The sequence below is a fragment of the Pogonomyrmex barbatus genome, unplaced genomic scaffold (assembly GCF_055798465.1).
Source record: "Pogonomyrmex barbatus isolate J1 unplaced genomic scaffold, ASM5579846v1 scaffold15, whole genome shotgun sequence".
Taxonomy (NCBI): Eukaryota; Metazoa; Arthropoda; class Insecta; order Hymenoptera; family Formicidae; genus Pogonomyrmex; species Pogonomyrmex barbatus.
Window position 1 is genome coordinate 3,684,006 of NW_028297111.1, and position 18,774 is coordinate 3,702,779.

The 18,774-nt window shown below is 33.1% G+C and overlaps 2 protein-coding genes across 11 annotated transcripts in view; one reads left to right on the forward strand and one right to left on the reverse strand.

Moving 5' to 3' along the window:
- The window catches only part of LOC105429948 (uncharacterized), a 191,295-nt gene that overhangs the window by 141,289 nt on the left and 31,232 nt on the right, over positions 1-18,774 (forward strand). For 5 of the 8 annotated variants that reach the window (XR_016138501.1, XM_089073465.1, XM_089073473.1 and 2 more), the window contains one exon: positions 12,686-13,676. The exons of 2 other annotated variants lie outside the window; for them this stretch is intronic. Coding sequence is in view for 5 of the 6 variants with exons in the window: in XM_089073465.1 (XP_088929591.1) it covers positions 12,686-12,769 (84 nt within the window). In the remaining variant the exon portion in view is untranslated. Of the gene's footprint in view, positions 1-2,660; positions 2,740-12,685; positions 13,677-18,774 lie in introns of those variants that run through there. One more of the 8 variants, XM_089073467.1, reaches the window with a different exon arrangement.
- Positions 1-18,774, reverse strand: part of LOC148937254 (uncharacterized) — a 204,789-nt gene that overhangs the window by 134,363 nt on the left and 51,652 nt on the right. The gene's annotated exons all lie outside the window — the stretch shown is intronic.

Consider the following 18,774-nt stretch of genomic DNA (forward strand, 5'->3'; position numbering starts at 1 on the left):
AGTACAAACAAAATTTTTGCAACATTAATTATTTGTTGTTTAAGAATAAGATTTCATGATAAGGACAGAGTTCAACATTTCTGTTGCCATTCTATTTCTTAGTTTATCTTTTGTTACATTCATGCATAATGAAGATTCTTTCAACTATTGCGCTTCATGTTTTGTCTATATTCTATCACAAAAATACCTGCGTTCAGCAAAGAAATTCAATAAGCGCAATGATTCTTTATGATTAGTTCTTTATAATTGGTTCTTGATTAGTCTCTACAATTTTATTCAGCGACTAAGCAAACTAAGCAAAAACTAATGTTAAAGAATGAAATCATGTTAAAGAATCATTAATCACGCATTGCTGCTTTATTTTCTAAATACATCCAATTATCAGAGCGTTCGGAAATTTCGTCCGAATGTTCTCTTTTACAATATTATATTCATGGACACAGAAATATGGGAACAGAACATAAGATAGACGAGGGGAATTGTGCTGAAATACGAGAGGTGACTATACTTAAGTTTTATTAGCTGCGTTCAGCAGCAAAAGCAGCTTTGCAAATGTTGTAAGATTCTTTAATATAATTGATTTATACATTTAGATCCATGAGGAATTAAAGACAAAAACCAATCATATCAAAGATTTTTACAAATTGCAAAGCTGCTTTCTCTGCTGAACGTAGCCAATAATTACGATGAGCATGCTCAGTATAACGTAACGACTTGGCAGTCACTTGCAAAGAATAAATGTAACAAAATGATAAAAAATATTCCGATGTAAAAAAATTAATTAAATCCCATGACCAAACAAACAAAAAAACAATAATTAAAAATATAGAAAGGATTAATATTACAGGTAATAATACAGGTAATAATGAGAAATAATAGGCCAATTGAGAATCAGCGCTGTAGACGATGTACAAATTACACTTTTAATTTAAAGTCAGTTTGCCAATAAAAGGTTCCAAACGTTTGGACTCAAATTTGAATCATTTTCGGTAGTAAATAAAAAAAAAAACAATAAAGTAAAGATATATTTCTGTATCTAGTCGATGAGCTCAATCAAATCATGTAATGACGCGCCCGAATCACCCCCTCTGTAATTAAAATTTATTATAAATCGGCGTAAGATATAAATGTATACCGAGTCCGACCGACTATCCGTCGGAGCACCGACACGGCGATCTTTCACGATCCCACCGTCGGATAATTCGCGTCGACTACCAGACGCAACAGAAATCCGAACAGCACGGATCACGTAAATGGCACATGAAAACATAATGGACCGCGCGCTAGGCCGCCGCTGCTAGCCCCGCTACCGACAACTTCGCGGAATCGCTGAGCGCGTTCGACGAATTTTCGCGAATCTTCTGGCGGATCATCCCCGAAGTCGACCTCAGAATCCGAGCTCGATCGACCTGTACCCGATTATTCCCGATCTACGGCCGACTCGGGTATATTAACCGACTCCGGTGGATGATCTTTGTCTATCACCGGCGAGACAATAGATACATTCAGAACTGATCTCGATATACCCGTTCCTCTCCGAGAAAGCGATCTAGAGCGCTTCCTAGTGAGCCAGGAACTTCTGGCCGATCGCTCCTATCTGCAGGACACGCAAATTTCTCCTCAGGCTAAGACTTCTTAGCTTGGGCCCCGAAGCAGATCCTTGTGTGTAAAGTTCCATCGCTGACGGTAAAAGAGCAGGGAGCTTCCTGATTCCAGCCCGAGAAACTCGTCCAGAAAAGACTGAGACAAGACGAGACGTCTGACAAAGTAATCAGCTAATCGGCCACGCGACTAACACTGCGCGTACCAAAGGCGCGTACCGTCGCGCACCTACTATCGCAGCACACCGAATTCACGGAAAAGCAGCGAGCCAAATTCGCGGAAAGACAGCAAGACAGAAATCATTGAAAGGATTCCGCGAAACTTTTCATAGAACCGCAATTATAATTTACCGTAAAGACTACATTCCAAAAAGTCACATGTAAATATTGTAAATAGTTTGTAACCTAGCCAATCAGTACATTGTAAATAAGTTTCGAATCTTTTGCAAATATATATATATATGTATATATATGTAAGTATATAAGTTTTATATATATATATATATATATATAATGAAATATAATTGAAATATATATATATATATATATATAATGAAATATAATATAATGAAATTATTAATTAACCATCATCATCATAGCTAATTAACTTATCTTCTGATGTTAAAAATTTATATGAAAATATTCTTTTACCGAACATTAGTTCACAGAATGTTTTGTGGCTTCATACACACTGGTATTATAAATATTGCGAAACCATCTATTGTCCCATTGTTTTTGTTTGCTTGCTGTTTAAGATATTCTCCTAATGCGTGATGTGAGCTCTTTAAAGATCCATTAAACTGGAAGGCAGTTGTATGAAATTTATGGATTCTGAAAAACTTGACAATCTTTTTCATTAAATCGTTAATAAAGTTTCTTCTTTGATTAGTTAATATTGCTTTAGGCGCTCCTAATATATAAGTAACTTTATCAACAAAGGCTTCGGCTATTATTTCAGAAATTTGATTTGATAGAAAGATTCCCATGCTAAAAATCCCCATACATTGGTTAATTGATCTTGCAAAGTTAAAATGTATTTATTCCCTTTTCCATTTTTAGACAAAGGATGTCCACTCACGATGTCCACTTTATGAAATCCACTTATGAAGCAAATCCAGGATATGAGTAATTATTATTGGTTTGTTTGGTTTCTACTCTAATTTTTTAAATTGGTATTGTAGATATTATTGTATATATCACATTGTTTTTAAATTTTCCCAATAATAATTATGTGATAGTTTTATGTGATAAGTTCGAGACTTCTCGATATCCTCCAGTAGGTGAGCAATGCATTTCTCCGATTATAACAGGATGAAAGTCCTTGGATATTTTTATCAGTCCATTGCAAATGATTAATTTGATAAGTGAATCAAACAAGATTAGTTATTTGTGATTTAATATCGTTCCAAAGTACATTGTTAACGAATTCATTTTTGCAATACTAATCGTTTCTAGTTTGTAACTTTGGTTTATTTTACAAAGACTTTTTAAGGCTATAATAATCTGATTTAGCGTCATTGCATTGAGAGAAAAGAATGATTACAATTATCAATTAGAATGGTTATAATTTAACTATAATTTATTAACTATAATTTATATCATTTTTGGGAGCTATAAAGTTATAATTATCTTAACCATGCAAATTATAGCTACTTCAATAAGGAAATTATGATTGTTATATTATGATATGCATTAATGCAACTATTTCGTATAGTTTTCTTAACTAAATTCTCAAATTAAATTTACATATAGTAAATTGTACTATAAAATATATTATAAAATATATTGTGACAACAAATATTGTGATAACAAATATAATTAAAAGAATGAAGAACCATATGTTTTAATAGTAAACCATATTCATAATAATATTAATATTTTACCTTTTATTTACAATTCATCTTTTATACTCATATTCTAAACTTGCAAATTTAAAAGATTAATTCAATTATATAACAAATTCAATTAACTAGCTTTATTTACAAAATTTTATGCTCATATAGTTGAAATAAATTTCTAATAATTATTTATGTATAAAAATTTCTATAATTACTGTATTGTGGGCTTGGAAGGATGCAAACAGCTGCTCTCTCGAAAGTCAAGCGTGGAAACGCGATCCCTCGAGTCGGAGCGCACTGATAAGTCTCGACACTAAGTCAGTGATGCGAGAACGCTATGACGCTATTCCACAGACATGCGCTGGTCATTTTCTGGTCAAGAAACTTAATTAAGAGATAGACCTCGTGCGATCTGTGAGATGAAAAGAATGAGACGAGGGATTTTAAAAGAATAAAAATTCAAATTAAATTAAGTTTAATATGCTTAATGTTATATTACATGTTTCCTTTTGAGAGGCAAGAGAAATGATGTGGGCGAGTAATGTGCATGTATGTTATTGCGGGTGTAATCGTTTTTTGGCAGCCATCGGGTAGGATTTCTAGTAGGGAGAGTGTGAATGTAAGAATGTATTAAGCGATGATCCTACCCAGTAATACATTACAAAATATGTTTGGGAATAAACTTAAATTAATAAAAATGAAAATATGACATTATTTAATTGATATGTGTGCGTGTGATAGAAAATTAAGGAGGAGAGTAGACTTGAATTTGTTCAGGAAGAGGGGTTGAGAGATCGAATAATTCAGGGAAATCTATTTCAAAATTTGGAAACAGAGGTTCTCCATCGTTGGAGGATAAAGGACTGGGAGATAAGGGTTCTAAGTCGATGATCCAAGGTCAAATGCATAATATGGATTTCTACTGCGGAAGCAGTAGAAAATATGTGGAAAAATTGGGAAAATGAGAGGAGATTCGGGAGAGGGAACAGGTTAATTGAGAAAGAAGAGTAGGGGGAATTCAAAAGGAGTGATAGAAGAAATTGATGGTAGCGATTCGGTAGATTGATTGGTCTATTTCGTTTAACTTTTTTGTTTCTGGCTCTAAACATTCGCCGGCTCCACAATATAATGACGACGATCGTTTTAATAAACGATCAGATCGTCGATTTTTAGAAAGCGGCACTTTTGGCTGATTCACTACGGAGGGAAGGGAAAAATGAAATAAGAGAAATTTCGCACATAGTAAAGATAAGAAAAGGAAAGTAGGAGAGACAGAGACAGATAAATAGATAATGAGTCCGGGAGCCTTCGAGGGGCTTCAACGAAGTTCGGAAGTTCCAAGTAGTCCGCACCGATGTAAGAAAGAGAAGGAAAGATAGGTAAAAGAAATCGGAAGTTTTCGAAGACCTTCAACGAAATTCGGAGGTCTCAAGTAGTCCACATCGGTGTAAGAAAGAAAAGGAAAGATAGATAAAAGCAACCGGGAGCCTTCGAGGGTCTTCAATGAAATTCGGAGATCTCAAATAATCCGCACCGGTGTAAGAGAAGGAGAGAAAGATAGGATAGAAAGAGGAAAGAGGATAAAGAAAAGAGAGATGTAACTTTAGGGAAGGTAGAATGAAAATTCGTAAATGAAATTATTTCATTATTAACAAAAGATTAATAATCGATTAAGATCGAGATTACTGAAGAATAAGAGATATTCTTCTGAAAGGTTGATTTGATCATTGTTTTTAATTTATTAGTTGAATAAAAAATTGAAAAGAAATAATGATTGATAAATGTTGACCCACACTAAAAGAGAATTTAGAAAAATAGTGCCGGATAAATGGCCTCTGTACTGAATGAAAAAATGGAAAAGAATGGCTATGCAGAAGAGCCTCGTTTTTATAGGTTGGTCAAAGTCTAATTCTTGTAGAGGAGAGATGTTGGTTCTGTGAATCTGGGGTAGGTAAGTAGGTAAGACAGGCTCCGAGCTAGACAGGATGTTTATATATTAGATATTGTGTCAATATCGCTCGTGCCCGTTGTATGTTTAATATACAAATACTTGCAACAGATCCTGAGGATTTATAATATTTAATAATATTTAATAATCTTTTCTTATTAAATAAAAAGCTCATTCTAATATATTTGAATAGTTGGAGCAGTTACAATTCTCTTCCTCTTGCTTCATGTCTACTTATCATATTAATAAAAGGTCGAAACCAATAGTCTTAAGAAAAAAGTTTCTTAAATTTCTTAAAAAATTTCTTAAGAAAAAAAGTTATTAATAACTCTTTTAGGGAAAGAAAAGAATCGTGGAATCCATTGGACGTAACAACATTAAATACACAATTTTTTGTTATATGGGTGACAGTTACATTATTAATTGCTATGTCTTCTGCGTAATTTATTTTATTGCATAATGCACTGATATCTTCATTACACAACATATGAGATATATCTTTCGATATTTTACAATCGACAGCATACTTGCAAAGAAATTTTCGACAAATCCTAAAATGCTACGTAATCTTAAATTATCACCGATGATTAATGCAAGTTTAAAATATACTTGGATATTTTTAAATTCTATCGATAATTGAATATCCGAATATTTTCTATTTCTAGAATTAGTAAATTTCTATAAATTAAATATGAATTAATTTCTTTTTTTTTTAATAATTTTTTAAATAATTTTAAATTATCTGCATGATATAATCGGGCAAAAAAATATTATCCAACTTTGAATATAATTCTGGTGGCAAAACACGGCAACACAGTATCGATTATGACAGTATGTGACATTCCGCATAATTCGTGTATGCATGCGATCCAAGTGGATTTGCTGTTTCAAAAGCATATTCATATAAAAATAAAAGAAAAACTATTAATTCATTATTTGAAATTTTCGATTTCCAAAAATTAGTTTGTATAATATTATAAATTTCATTGTCTTTTTCTTTACTTAGTATTGTAATATATTTGCAAGTTTTTTCAAATACTGTTTCAAATTAGATATTTCAAAAAATGCTTTCATATTTCTTTTAATGGTATTAATTATCCATATACATTAACAGTTTTCAATGCATTCCTTTTTACTTCCGAAAAATACTCGTGTAGAAAATAATATCCAAGATTGGTCAATAATTTATTTCGTTTATGTCACTGTCAAGATCACTAAAAACATTTTGCATTATTTCAAACTTTTCGACTATATGATTTGAATTGGATCTGTAAAAGATATTTCTTCTTTCAAATTATTTATATAGCTTGTATTAAGGAATATACGTGTAATGCGATTAATTTATATTCGAGATAGCATCTGAGTGTAGTGAAGAAATCATTTTCAACGCAAATATACGAAGATCATGCTTTACTCTTTTAGTATTTGACTTATTATTACGAAACTGTACTATTGTTATAAGTTATATCAAAACCAGATTCAATGTCGTTGTTAGTAGTACCTTTTATTTCTAATCGTCTTTTTCAAATTTGATTTTACAAACATTTCAGAATCTTTTTCGATTACATTATTAGAAATATTTGTTATTTGTTTTGTTACATCCACAATCGGATTTTCAGAATTCTAACACTGCTACTACAAAATGTTTGTAACGTCTTTGATGATTAACAAGAATTTTATAATTTAAATAAGAATGACCACAATTTTGAATCAACAAGAATATTTCACATAACTGAAATGTGTGCGATGTTCAAATTACATATGTAATTTTAGATATCTTTTAGAAAAAAATATTAGGTGTACAAAAAAGTTCTGAGCCTTTTTTTGTAAAATTCAATCTTTATTCAAAAACAAACAAAAAAATATTAATCAGCGAAATATTCCTCGTTTACATCAACGACCTTTTGCCATCTTTCGGGTAGCTTGCGAATTCCTTGACGATAGAAGCTCACCGGCTTCGAAGCGATAAAGTCATCAATGCATTTTTGTATCTCTTCAAATCTCACGAAATGTGTATCAGCCAAATGATGTTGCAGTGACCGGAATAAGTAGTAATCGGAAGGCGCCATGTCTGGGTTATACGCCGCGTGCGGGAGAAGTTCCTAGTTGCCTAACGCAAAGATATGGTCCTGAGTCGCTTTCGCAACATGTGGTCGAGCATTGTCATGAAGCAAGATCACTTTACGACGTCCTTGGTCAGTAAATGGCCTCTTTTCTTCTAATGCATCGCTCAAATTGGTCAATTGTTGTTGGTAGCGGTCTGCCGTGATTGTTTTACCCGGTTGTAACAATTTGTAGTACAACACACCTTTCCAATCCCATCAGATACAGAACAAAACCTTCTTGGCGTGGATATTGGGCTTTGGCGTCGATGTCGAAGGTTGACTAGGGTCAACCCATTTTCTACGTTTAGGGTTATCATAAAGAATCCACTTTTCATCGCCTGTAATGATTTTTTGCAGAAAATCTTTTTTCCGGAACTTTGAAAGCAAAGTGAGTGCAGTGTCACGCCGACGATTTTTGTTGTCTTCGGACAATTCATGCGGAACCCATCTGCCTTCCTTCTGAACCTTTCCCATCGTATGTAAACGTACGGAAATAGTTTGCTGCATAACGCCAAGCTGTTCTGCAAGCTCCTTTTCAGTTTGCGCAGAGTTTATATCCAGCAGTGCTTGCAATTCGTCCGTTTCAATCTTTTGAGGGCGTCTAGCACGCGGTTCATCTTCAAGACTGAAATCTCCTTGGCAAAATTTTTGATATCATCTTTTACATGTAGTATGACTTACAGTGTTCTCTCCATATGCAACATAAATCATTGCAGTGGCTTCAGCAGCATTTTTTTCAGAAACGCGAAGTAGATGGAAAATCGAATATGCTTTTTTGTTATTGCCATCGTAAACACTACTGATTTTTGAGGTTATGTGCATCAAACGCCAAACCGTATGGCATTTTAGAAGGCCAAATGTCAACGCTTTAAAACCGCAAAAGGGCGGGAAGATATATAAAATTTAAATTGTTATTTCGGTTGTATGAAATCTAAAGCTCAGAATTTTTTTGTACACCTAATAATTGCCTGGAAGGATTTTGCAATCTGTTAAACCAATAAAAAATTCTTTGATTCTGTAATATGTCGGTATTCCTGTCACTTTAGGATCCCTCTAAGCGTTATTTAAATTGATTAAATTAGATACAATATAAATGTTTTTCGTAGAGGGCGTAGATCGAATACCAGATTGGGAATTAGAATAATAATGATAACTGACTTTATTAAATATAATTTTATTCGGACGTAGTGCAAGTATGCCTGTTATTACAAAAGTAAATATATGATTAGACTGAGAAAAGCAACAACATAAAATCTACCGACGCCGAATATACTAATAGCGAATTGCATATAAAGATGGGCACAAGGTATTTAATTAAATTTTTATGGGAGTTTGAACGAGGAACCAACGAATGTCGATTCTCCTGGTCCTCCGGAGCAGTGTGTTCGATTTCAATCGATTTCAATTTAACTTACGGTCTTGGGAGATGGAGTGCCACGTCGACAGCAGTCCTGATCTTGCCAATTCGTACCAAACCTCTCCGTTCGGTCCAACCAGATCCAGATCGTCCGTGCTTGCCTTTTACAGTCTCTCGCTCACGGCCTTTTCGCGATCGCCAATGTCACTTTCCTTTACAAGGTGGTTTACAAGATACTCCGGTGTCTTCGAACGGTTTCTTTGACCACGGGTCGGCAAGTGGATACTACTCGCGGGCGTCCAATGCCCGCGCAACAGTTGAGTGCGCTAGGGCTAGCGTTAGGCCGCTAGGTGCAATAAAGGAAGGAGAAGGAATAGCAGAAACGTCTATTCATTGAACATGTTGTTCAAGGAGTCAAAAGATATTGTGTCGCACAAATTCAGACCCAGAATTAGCATAAAATAATAATTATCTATATTTTAAATAAACATTTCTTACAATATTAAATAAACAATTTTTATAACATTTAATTAGTATTTGATTCATAGTTTTTCGATATTATATATGATATATCAGATATGTTATTGTTTTGGCACAACTGTTCGCGTAATCGCGATTTATTTAATTTCATAATAGAAAATAATTGTTTATATGAATATGTAGAACCGAATATACTCATTATACTATACTCATTATTACTTATTATTATTATTTTGATTATCCATCACAAACATTAAATTACAAGATCGCAAATGTGTCTGACTGTTCTAGACAAGAGCAAAATTTGATTATATTTTATTTTATTAATATTGATTTACTTAGTTTTTTTTTTATTTTAAGCGTTTAACAGATTGATATTTAGCAGATGTTTATTTTGAAACTATTGGAAATTTTCTTCACGGAAAAAGAACTATTCTTCTGAATTTAAAAATATAATTTCAAAGCGCTAATTTCTGTTAAACGTGATATATGTATTCATAATTTTATGATTGTATTATAAGTTTATATTTTAATACATTATTATTGTCTATATTATTATATATTATTGTTTTATCTCTTTGTCATATTTAAATTTTCGTTAAACATATTTAAGTGTAATAATTATATTACACAATTTTTAATGAATTGTATGCTAAAGCACAAATTTTGACAACTTACAATATTTAAAAATAGAAAAATTTTAATTAAAATAAGCATTTTAATTAAAATTTTCCTATAATGAATGCTTATTATTAGGACAATCAAAACATGCTAGGGCACATTTCTTTATTTGACTTAATAAAAAAATTAACTAAATATAAGTTGAATTTATAAGAACTTATGCATTTTGAGTCCTATATATTATAGCATATTATAACATTTTTGCATATTTCATCTTTAAACGATTTAGCTAAACTGTTATAAAAAAGTTTTATGATATTACAAAGATTCGAGTACTAGTAATTTAAGACTGCATTATCGTTCATATATACATGCAACACTATTTTTGTAAATGTGAAATGCGAAACTTTATCCCAAGGTACAAAAAATATTAGATACATTCTTGAAATATGCACATAGGCGGGCACCCGTGTCCAATGTTTTGCCGACCTTTGCATTAGACCATTGAGGCTATCATAATATTTATCGCAATCTTTAAATAAATAATGAGAAGAACATCTTTTTCAAGCGTGAGAATAAACAACCAGAGAACATTATGACGTCTTAAAGACGTTTAAAAGACATCTTAAATATTATAAGACATCTTATTAAATTATAAAAAAAGTGTCTTTAAGGCATCTTATGATTCGATTTATGATGGTCTTTGATTTGTCTTAAAGATATCTTATTTTTCAATAAATGATATTTTTTTAGACATTCTTCAGACGTCTTTCAGACGTCTTATTTGGAGTCGTTTGAACCTTCTATAATGACATAAAAATTAATTATACGGAAAGTATTGACAAGAGGAAGAATACGAGACAGAATTTGAAATTACTTAATAAATTGGTACATTGATATCAGGAGACACGGTAGTGTCTCGGGAGTCAACCGAGAACACTACCGTGTGACTTTAATAATTACACAACTTTGATAACGATCTATCTATTATAATCAGAAATCAATTTTGTCATTAAAAATGTCGTGTAAATCTTAAATCATTGATATACCGATTTATCAAGTATTTCTAGCTTCTATCTCGTATTCTCCCTCTTGTCAATACGTTTCCGAATAGCTTCATCTTAATTGCGTTGTTGTATTTATTATAATAATATAAAATATTGGAGTACTAGATAAACTCACTGTCAATATTTTTATAGGTTACATTATATTGAAATTGTCATATCATTTATTCCAATCAATAAATATGTAGTCGCTTCGATAAATCGATAATGTAAATAACTATGTTTGAAACTGTCATTTAAAACTTTTAGAGGTTATATTGATGACAGATTGAAGTTACGGAACATATCTTAGAAAAGATATCTTTAAGACGTCAAAAAGACATCTTTCTGATATAGTCTTAAAAACGTCTTTAAAAGGATATCTTTAAGACATCTTTCTCAAGACGTCTTTAAGACGTCTGTCTAAAAGACATGTCTAAAAGACATATTTATGACGTCTTTAGTAAAGTCTTAAAGACGTCTTTTAGACATCTTTTAGACATGCGTGCTGTCTGGGAATACATTAATATAAATCGAATACATGTTAATAAAAAAATTTTGCATATATATTTCCTATAAGAGGATAATAAAAAGGATTTTTTTATTGATATTAAAATATTTAATTATCGAATTGATGTATAACCGCTACGTTGTAAGTCTACTAAAAAAGTGGCACGTGATTGGTGATATAATTATTTGAATTTATTTTACATAGAAATTTAGCACCTAAGATCCTTCTTGCTAAGGAATTGACTATAATTTTTTCAGTTTTGTTTAGAAAAAAAGGTTATAAATACTGGGGCAACTTCCAAATTTCTAGCGTAGTACTTAACTTCGTTGCGTCATGCTGACATTTAGCAAATGTTTTATTGCAGTGGTTAATGAAGCGTTTAAATCGCAATTTTTCGTTAATAGTTGAGAAGTGCATCGTCTCCAAATAATATTTGTTATTTCTATATCAATATTACCATCTACTAAAAGTTTGACAAAATCAGTCATTTGAAGAGCGGAAATTTCTCTTGTAAGGTGCTTTGCATTCTATCTTTCCATTTTAAATTGGCCTTTTTCTAACAGTCAAAATCAGATTCGAATTTATCGAATCATGGGGGATACTGAGATCGCTGAAGAATCTCTCTCATCTGGTATCATTTATATCAAACTGGCCGAGTTTTCGAAAAATTCAGTAAAGATCAGTATTGGATTCGGTTAATGTTAGTGCTTTCCTTCATGTTAGTAAAAATTGAAACTTTCGATGTGTCATTTTATGAACACGATATAAAATATAAAACGGTGGTCGTAGTGAAAGGATAGGTCAAGGAACGGAATTTATAGAACGGACAGATTTAGACACGAGAAAGAAGCGAGAATGAAAAGACGCATTGACAGCTCACTGTTGTGTATTGCGAGGCAAATCCATAACAATGGAAACATTTCCTGTTCCACGACCATTTTTTGCATTGAATATTTTCGATGTAAGTGCTTGGAAAAATTTATGCCGTATGATGTACCGGTTTTACGAGTGGTATGCGTAATTTTCTTAGCGCTCATCTCGACGAATAGTCAGTCGAAGCGCATCGTTACAACTTTAAAAATATTTTGAGTGACATGGAGTTTCTTTGGTAATTTTATATTTTATAAAAGTATAAGGCATAACGTTGTCGGGAACTAATTAATGTTATTGTTGTGTTTCAGGTACTTCTCAATGTTCCTCCTGCGCATACATTTGGCATCAGACACTCGCCGTATATTTGTAACTTGAAGGACGCAATTTATTAATTCATCAATGAACCCGAATTTAGTAATTCGATAATTAAAACATTTTATTATTACATAATGTGCTTTATTAACGAATTTTGATAATAATCCAGCCTCATATTTTTTTTCTCTTTATTCTTTGTTTTATTAATTGATATTATTAATTCTTTAAAGGACTATTAACAGAATAAATAAATATCATATTATAATATATATCATATTTATAAATTATTATGTGCTAATATAAAAAAATTTTAATGTTTTTAATGACTTGATTTATGACGATTTTGAGACATTTAAAAATATCTTGTTTGAGATTACTTTTAGATAAAATAAAAATGAATTACACAAAAACACATTAACAAGGAAAAGACGAGACATGAATTAGCATTGCTAAATAAATTAATATATTAATTATTTAGTATTTATCTAACTTTGTTAATCTATTTGTATCTCTTCTGTTAGGCCTGTCCAACACTCGGCTCGTAAGCTAAACGCTTCCTCCTTTCCATCATCTTATTCAAAAAACTAGAAAGAAAGTAAAGAATAGACGCTCGAATTTCTCCAAGTTCAATCTCGATTGAGAGAGGAAAGCATTTAACTCACGAGTCAAGTGTTGGACAAGCTTATCTTATATGTATATTGCAATACCTAAAAAATATTATAACATCTTCAAGATGTCTAAAAAAGACATCATAAAAATTATTAAAACATTTTATGAAGATATTAGAAAGCTGTTTTTATAAAAATATATTGATGATTAAGTACGTCATTATAATTATATGATTACTTATATTTAATATGTCTTGTGACCAGTTAATGATGTTTATTTAATACCTTATATAAGATTATATTTAAACATTTCATAATAATATAAAATTTAATTTTATGGAAACATTTAACAAGAATAAAAGTACGAGAAAAGTTACTGTTGTATTTGAAATATATTGGTTGATATATTGATAATTTAATTAAAATAAAAAAAAATAGGGCTCTGGAAATTGCGCGGTAAACAGTGCGCAGATTGATTGAAATTACTTTTTTTATTCTTCTCAATTCTCCATACATTTTAGCTCTAACAATTGAGCCATCCTCAATGATATCTTTGATAATAGCAAGGCCGAACTCCATCGTGGTACACCAAATTGTATGTCGCCCACCTCGGTTATCTTATTGTGTGAGGGAACAATTTAAACATCTCTACAAAGTAACACAATCCAAAATTTTCTATTTTCTCTGTTCCAAGAAAAATCGTGATTATATTCTAATCTGCGATCCATAATCATCGATTTGGTGTCTATTCCTACGAATATGATTGCGATACTCACTCATTCTTATCTTTAATTGTCTCTTGGTTTGTCCGACGTAACATTTATTACAATTATTGCAATCAATTTTATATACAACATTTTTTTGTGAATCTAATGGAGTTTATCTTTATATGCCCGTACGAGAGTAGTCTAAAAAGTTTTGAGCCTTAACATGAAGATGATGTTACTCGTCAAAACCATTCTAGTACTACAATAGTATATGCTTTTGTGAAAATTTCAGCCATTTTGGACTCAGTCTGTTGTTTGATAATCGTTTGTGTCAGTCGATGTGTCAGTGTTTTTGTAAAAATGGAAAAAATTGAATATCGTGCCGTGATTAAATTCTTATTTGAAAGGCAATACGCCTGCGCAAATTAAAATCGAGTTGGACGTTGTTTACGGGGACTCTGCCCCATCATTTTCCACCGTAAAAAGATGGGCAACTGAATTTAAACGTGATCGTACCAGTTTGGCTGATGATGAGCGTTCGGGACGGCCAAAAACTGCGACCACCGCTGATAACATGTCGAAAATGTTCACCAAATGGTATTGGACGACCGTCGAATCAAGGGTAGAGAGATAGCAGAGGCTATGGGAGGCTATCGAAAGAATGCGTTTGTCATATATTGACTGAAGAATTGGATATGCGCAAGCTATCCGCGCTTGCTCACTTTGGACCAAAAACGAATTCGAATGAACATTTCCAAGGCCCTGTTGGAGCGGTTCAAGCCAAATGAGTCAGATTTTTTGCGTCGATTCATAACTGTAGATGAAACTTGGATCCACTACATTCCAGAGACAAAAGAACAATCAAAACAGTGGACTACAAAGGGTGAACCTGCTCCGAAAAAGGTGAAGACGGTTCCATCAGCTGGGAAGGTAATGGCGACTGTTTTTTGGGATAGTCACGGAATTGTGTGTATCAACTATCTTGAAAAAGGTAAAACAATAACGGGAGCGTATTACGCATCATTACTTGATAAGCTGAAGGCAAAAATTGCAAAAAAACGGCCGCATTTGAAGAAGAAGAAAGTGCTGTTCTATCAAGACAACGCACTTGCTCACACTTCGGCGGTCGCCATGGCTAAAATTCACGAACGGCACTTCGAATTGATTGACCATTCACCGTATTCACCAGATCTGGCCCCCAGCGACTTTTTCCTGTTTCTTAAGCTTAAAGTTTCTTGGAGGACAGAGATTTTCATCGAGGAGGTCATCGCATACGTAAACGCCTATTTTGGGGAACAAGACGCCAACTACTACTTGGAGGGGTTAAAGAGGTTATAGTATCGATGGGAAAAGTGTATCGACTTACAAGAAGATTATGTTGAAAAATAAAACTATATTTGACCGAAAAAATATTTGTTTCTATGTCAGGTTCAAAATTTTTCAGACTATCCTCGTATAAACTCATTCAATTTATTAATACTGAAGTAGGCTAATTTGATATCCAAATCATTAGTTATAATTTTGAATTTTTCCATTGTCTACGGGTTAAAAGGTATTGCAAACTATTTGGTTTTTTGTTATTGTCGACTTCATTACTTTCATCTATAGAATCATAAGAGCCCCATTTCTCATCCCCATCCCCCATTCCCAGAGCCCTATTTCTTTTACTTTAATTATTGTTATACCCGAATGTATATAGGTTATTAAAAAAGTAAATGCTATGAATTTGAATGATAAAAGAAGGCATCTATGCAAGCATTTTAAATAAAGATATTATGGATCGGCATCGCTTGATTATGACATGATAGGCATTAACTGAATCATTACAATGTTTACAATGCAAACAATGCCAGCTCATTCGTTTGCTTACTTCTTAATCATCAGTTAGATATTTTCACAAGGAATGTTCAAAATTATGACTACAATATTCTGATAAAAGTCATAACGATGAAGCATGACTGTCGCGCTCTTTCGAATATTGTAACGTGCGAGACGCGACGCAATGTTAAGGAATCAAGTCCAAAAGTAAACTGTCTTGTGATTGAATTTTTATTGAAGTCAACGATACACTTGACGAGTATTGAGATGTATGTTCTTCGAGTTTTGGACAAAAACTGAACTGAAGGGGCAAGACGGATCTTTATTCAAGCTGAAATAGGCGGTATTTTCATTAATATAATGACCAATAACACAACGCATCTGGTGCAAAATATGGTCATAAGAACGGTTCTCTGAGAAGAAAATAACGTGAGAATTGTAAAACGTATCGTTATGTATTGCGATGATTTGTTTAGATAGGCCTCTAGTAATAAACCCCGTAATCGGTTAGGAAGAAAATATTTGTTTGCGTCTTATTTGTTAAGAGAAAAAGGAAAAGTCGCTTAAGGCTATTTTAGTATCAGAACATTTAAAAATTTATCCGATAAAAAGAGTAAAAAAAAGATTTCTCGAATTCCGAATTGTGGTATGTAACAATATTCGATCTTGCAAGCACTTCGAAAAGTGAACAAACAAATAGGTTGTTTGCATTGCAGGCATTGTAACCATGAACCTATATTCTTATGTTTATGGTTGTGATTCAATTAATCATCCTATAACCAAGTATCATCGATTCATAGTTTCTTCACTTAAATTACTTACATTAATATTGCTTTTTTTTTTACTCAAAACTAATGGCAATTAGTTCTTTAATCAATTTACAGAATATCCGTAATATTTTAGGATGAGATGTTTCAAAAAAAATTTTTTTTAAATAAAAATAATAGCATCAAAGAAGTTACATGGTTGTCACATTGATTTATTTGCATATGATGCCACTATCGATTTTTTTTTATAAATACTATTTCTTTAAATGATATATATTTTTATTATATGATATTGTTGCGGATGACGCAACCGATATTTAGTAAGATGCCACTGCATATTGCCATCATGATCAGTCAAAATCCCAAGGATTTTGGTTAACTCGAGATTTATAAAATATAATATCAAAATAAAGTTAAGTAATGGGACAATGCACGCCTTTGCCGATTGCAACGAACCGATGTGCAAGGACGCTGACTCCGATAATCGTGTCAAAACGCTGACATACTAAACATTTCGACACGAGGACGCGTCGAGGCCGCGTACCAACGAACTAATAGTTCCGACGCGTAGACGTAAAGAAAATATTATAGTGCGTGACAGTCAAGTTTGTGGGTGATTCGGAAATAACAAACACTAAATTAAATAATAAAGCTCGTTTATTCTGTAAACCAAGTGTAAAGTTAATAGTCCCCTTCCTCCTCTTCCGTCACTTTCCCTAGTTGTGCTCGGAGCGGCACAACAAATTGCTGGCAACAGTGGGATTCGTAGTGCCGGAACTGGAAGAAGAAACAGCCATCATATCCTTCTGTAGACGTCCTGGTATTTTGAAAAAAAGAGTACACACAAAAATTAGGGCAAGCCACGCCATCCGGTAGAGCAGCCAGCGAGCATATCAACGACACCGAAGAAGGTGTCAACCTACAACGCAACAAGCAAGCAAACGCTATGTCAACAACATGCGACCGTAATGTAAGTTATAAAGCATAAGGCGAGCGGACTAGAAATTAAGGAAAGTGATAAAATAGATGTCGAACGAAGACATCAATCGAACTCTCATTGATAGAAACACGTAGTTATATAGTAATTCAGGCCGCCATGCATTTAGTCTGAGTCCCGCGCAGGCGGAAGATATACGCGATCCACGCGGTAACGTGCGTCGTAATCTAAACGAATACTATTCCAATGATAGCTTGGAGAATCCCAGAGCTACATCCAAACATGTAATCGAGCGCGAGTTTTCATTTAACGACATAGATAGTAAATATTACTAAGTAACGAGAGACGCGACGACAATCTATTGTACCTGATAGATACAAGATCTGACACAAATAACTCCAGTCTCGGAGAATTTTCACTGACTTCCTACGAGAGCAGCGATATTCGATCCGACCGAATTCTATACCGTTTCGCGAAACGCAAATCAGGAAACAATGACAAATCAGCTGTCAGGTCATTAAGACCGATCGCAGAAAAACGGCGAGTAACAAGCAAAGAGTTAGAGGAAGTAAGGCAAATGAGAACTCTAAATCAGTCACACTGGAAAATTGATTCAGAATCTTTGCGCGACACGCAGAGACATAATGTTGACCGAAATATTAGAGGGTATGCGAGTGCTACAGAGCCATATGAATCAATTAGAAATTACAATCAGAATGCTGACGCTAAAAATGACGAACTGATAGAGATATACATACGATGAACGTCCGAAATTTGCGAGATCCCGTAAATGCATATATGAAAAGAAGTCCGCGGTATGATTCCGGAATTTAACGGAGCACAAGTTGCCAGAATTCCTAAGTGCGGCATCGTATGCAATGAAAAACACAAATCCAAAGGAGAAAAGTACGCTACTGGAAGCGATATTGTGTACAAAATTAAAAGGAAGGGTCATGACCGATTTCTAAACGCGAGATATATGCGACTTTGCGCAATTGAAACGAGAATTGGAAGTGTGCTATCTCAGCAAAAAAAGTATCATACATTTGCAGTTGGAATACATTGCAACAAAAAGGGAGAATTGGCAAGAGCATTTCGATTATGCACAGCGTTGTACCCCGGATGGGCTACAACGTTAATTTTTAGAGATAGTCGGGTTCGTTAAGCCTAAGGAGTTGAGACTCCGAGCAGGATTAAAAGAATGGAAGGAAATCTTCTTGAAATCACTAACACACTTTCTTTATT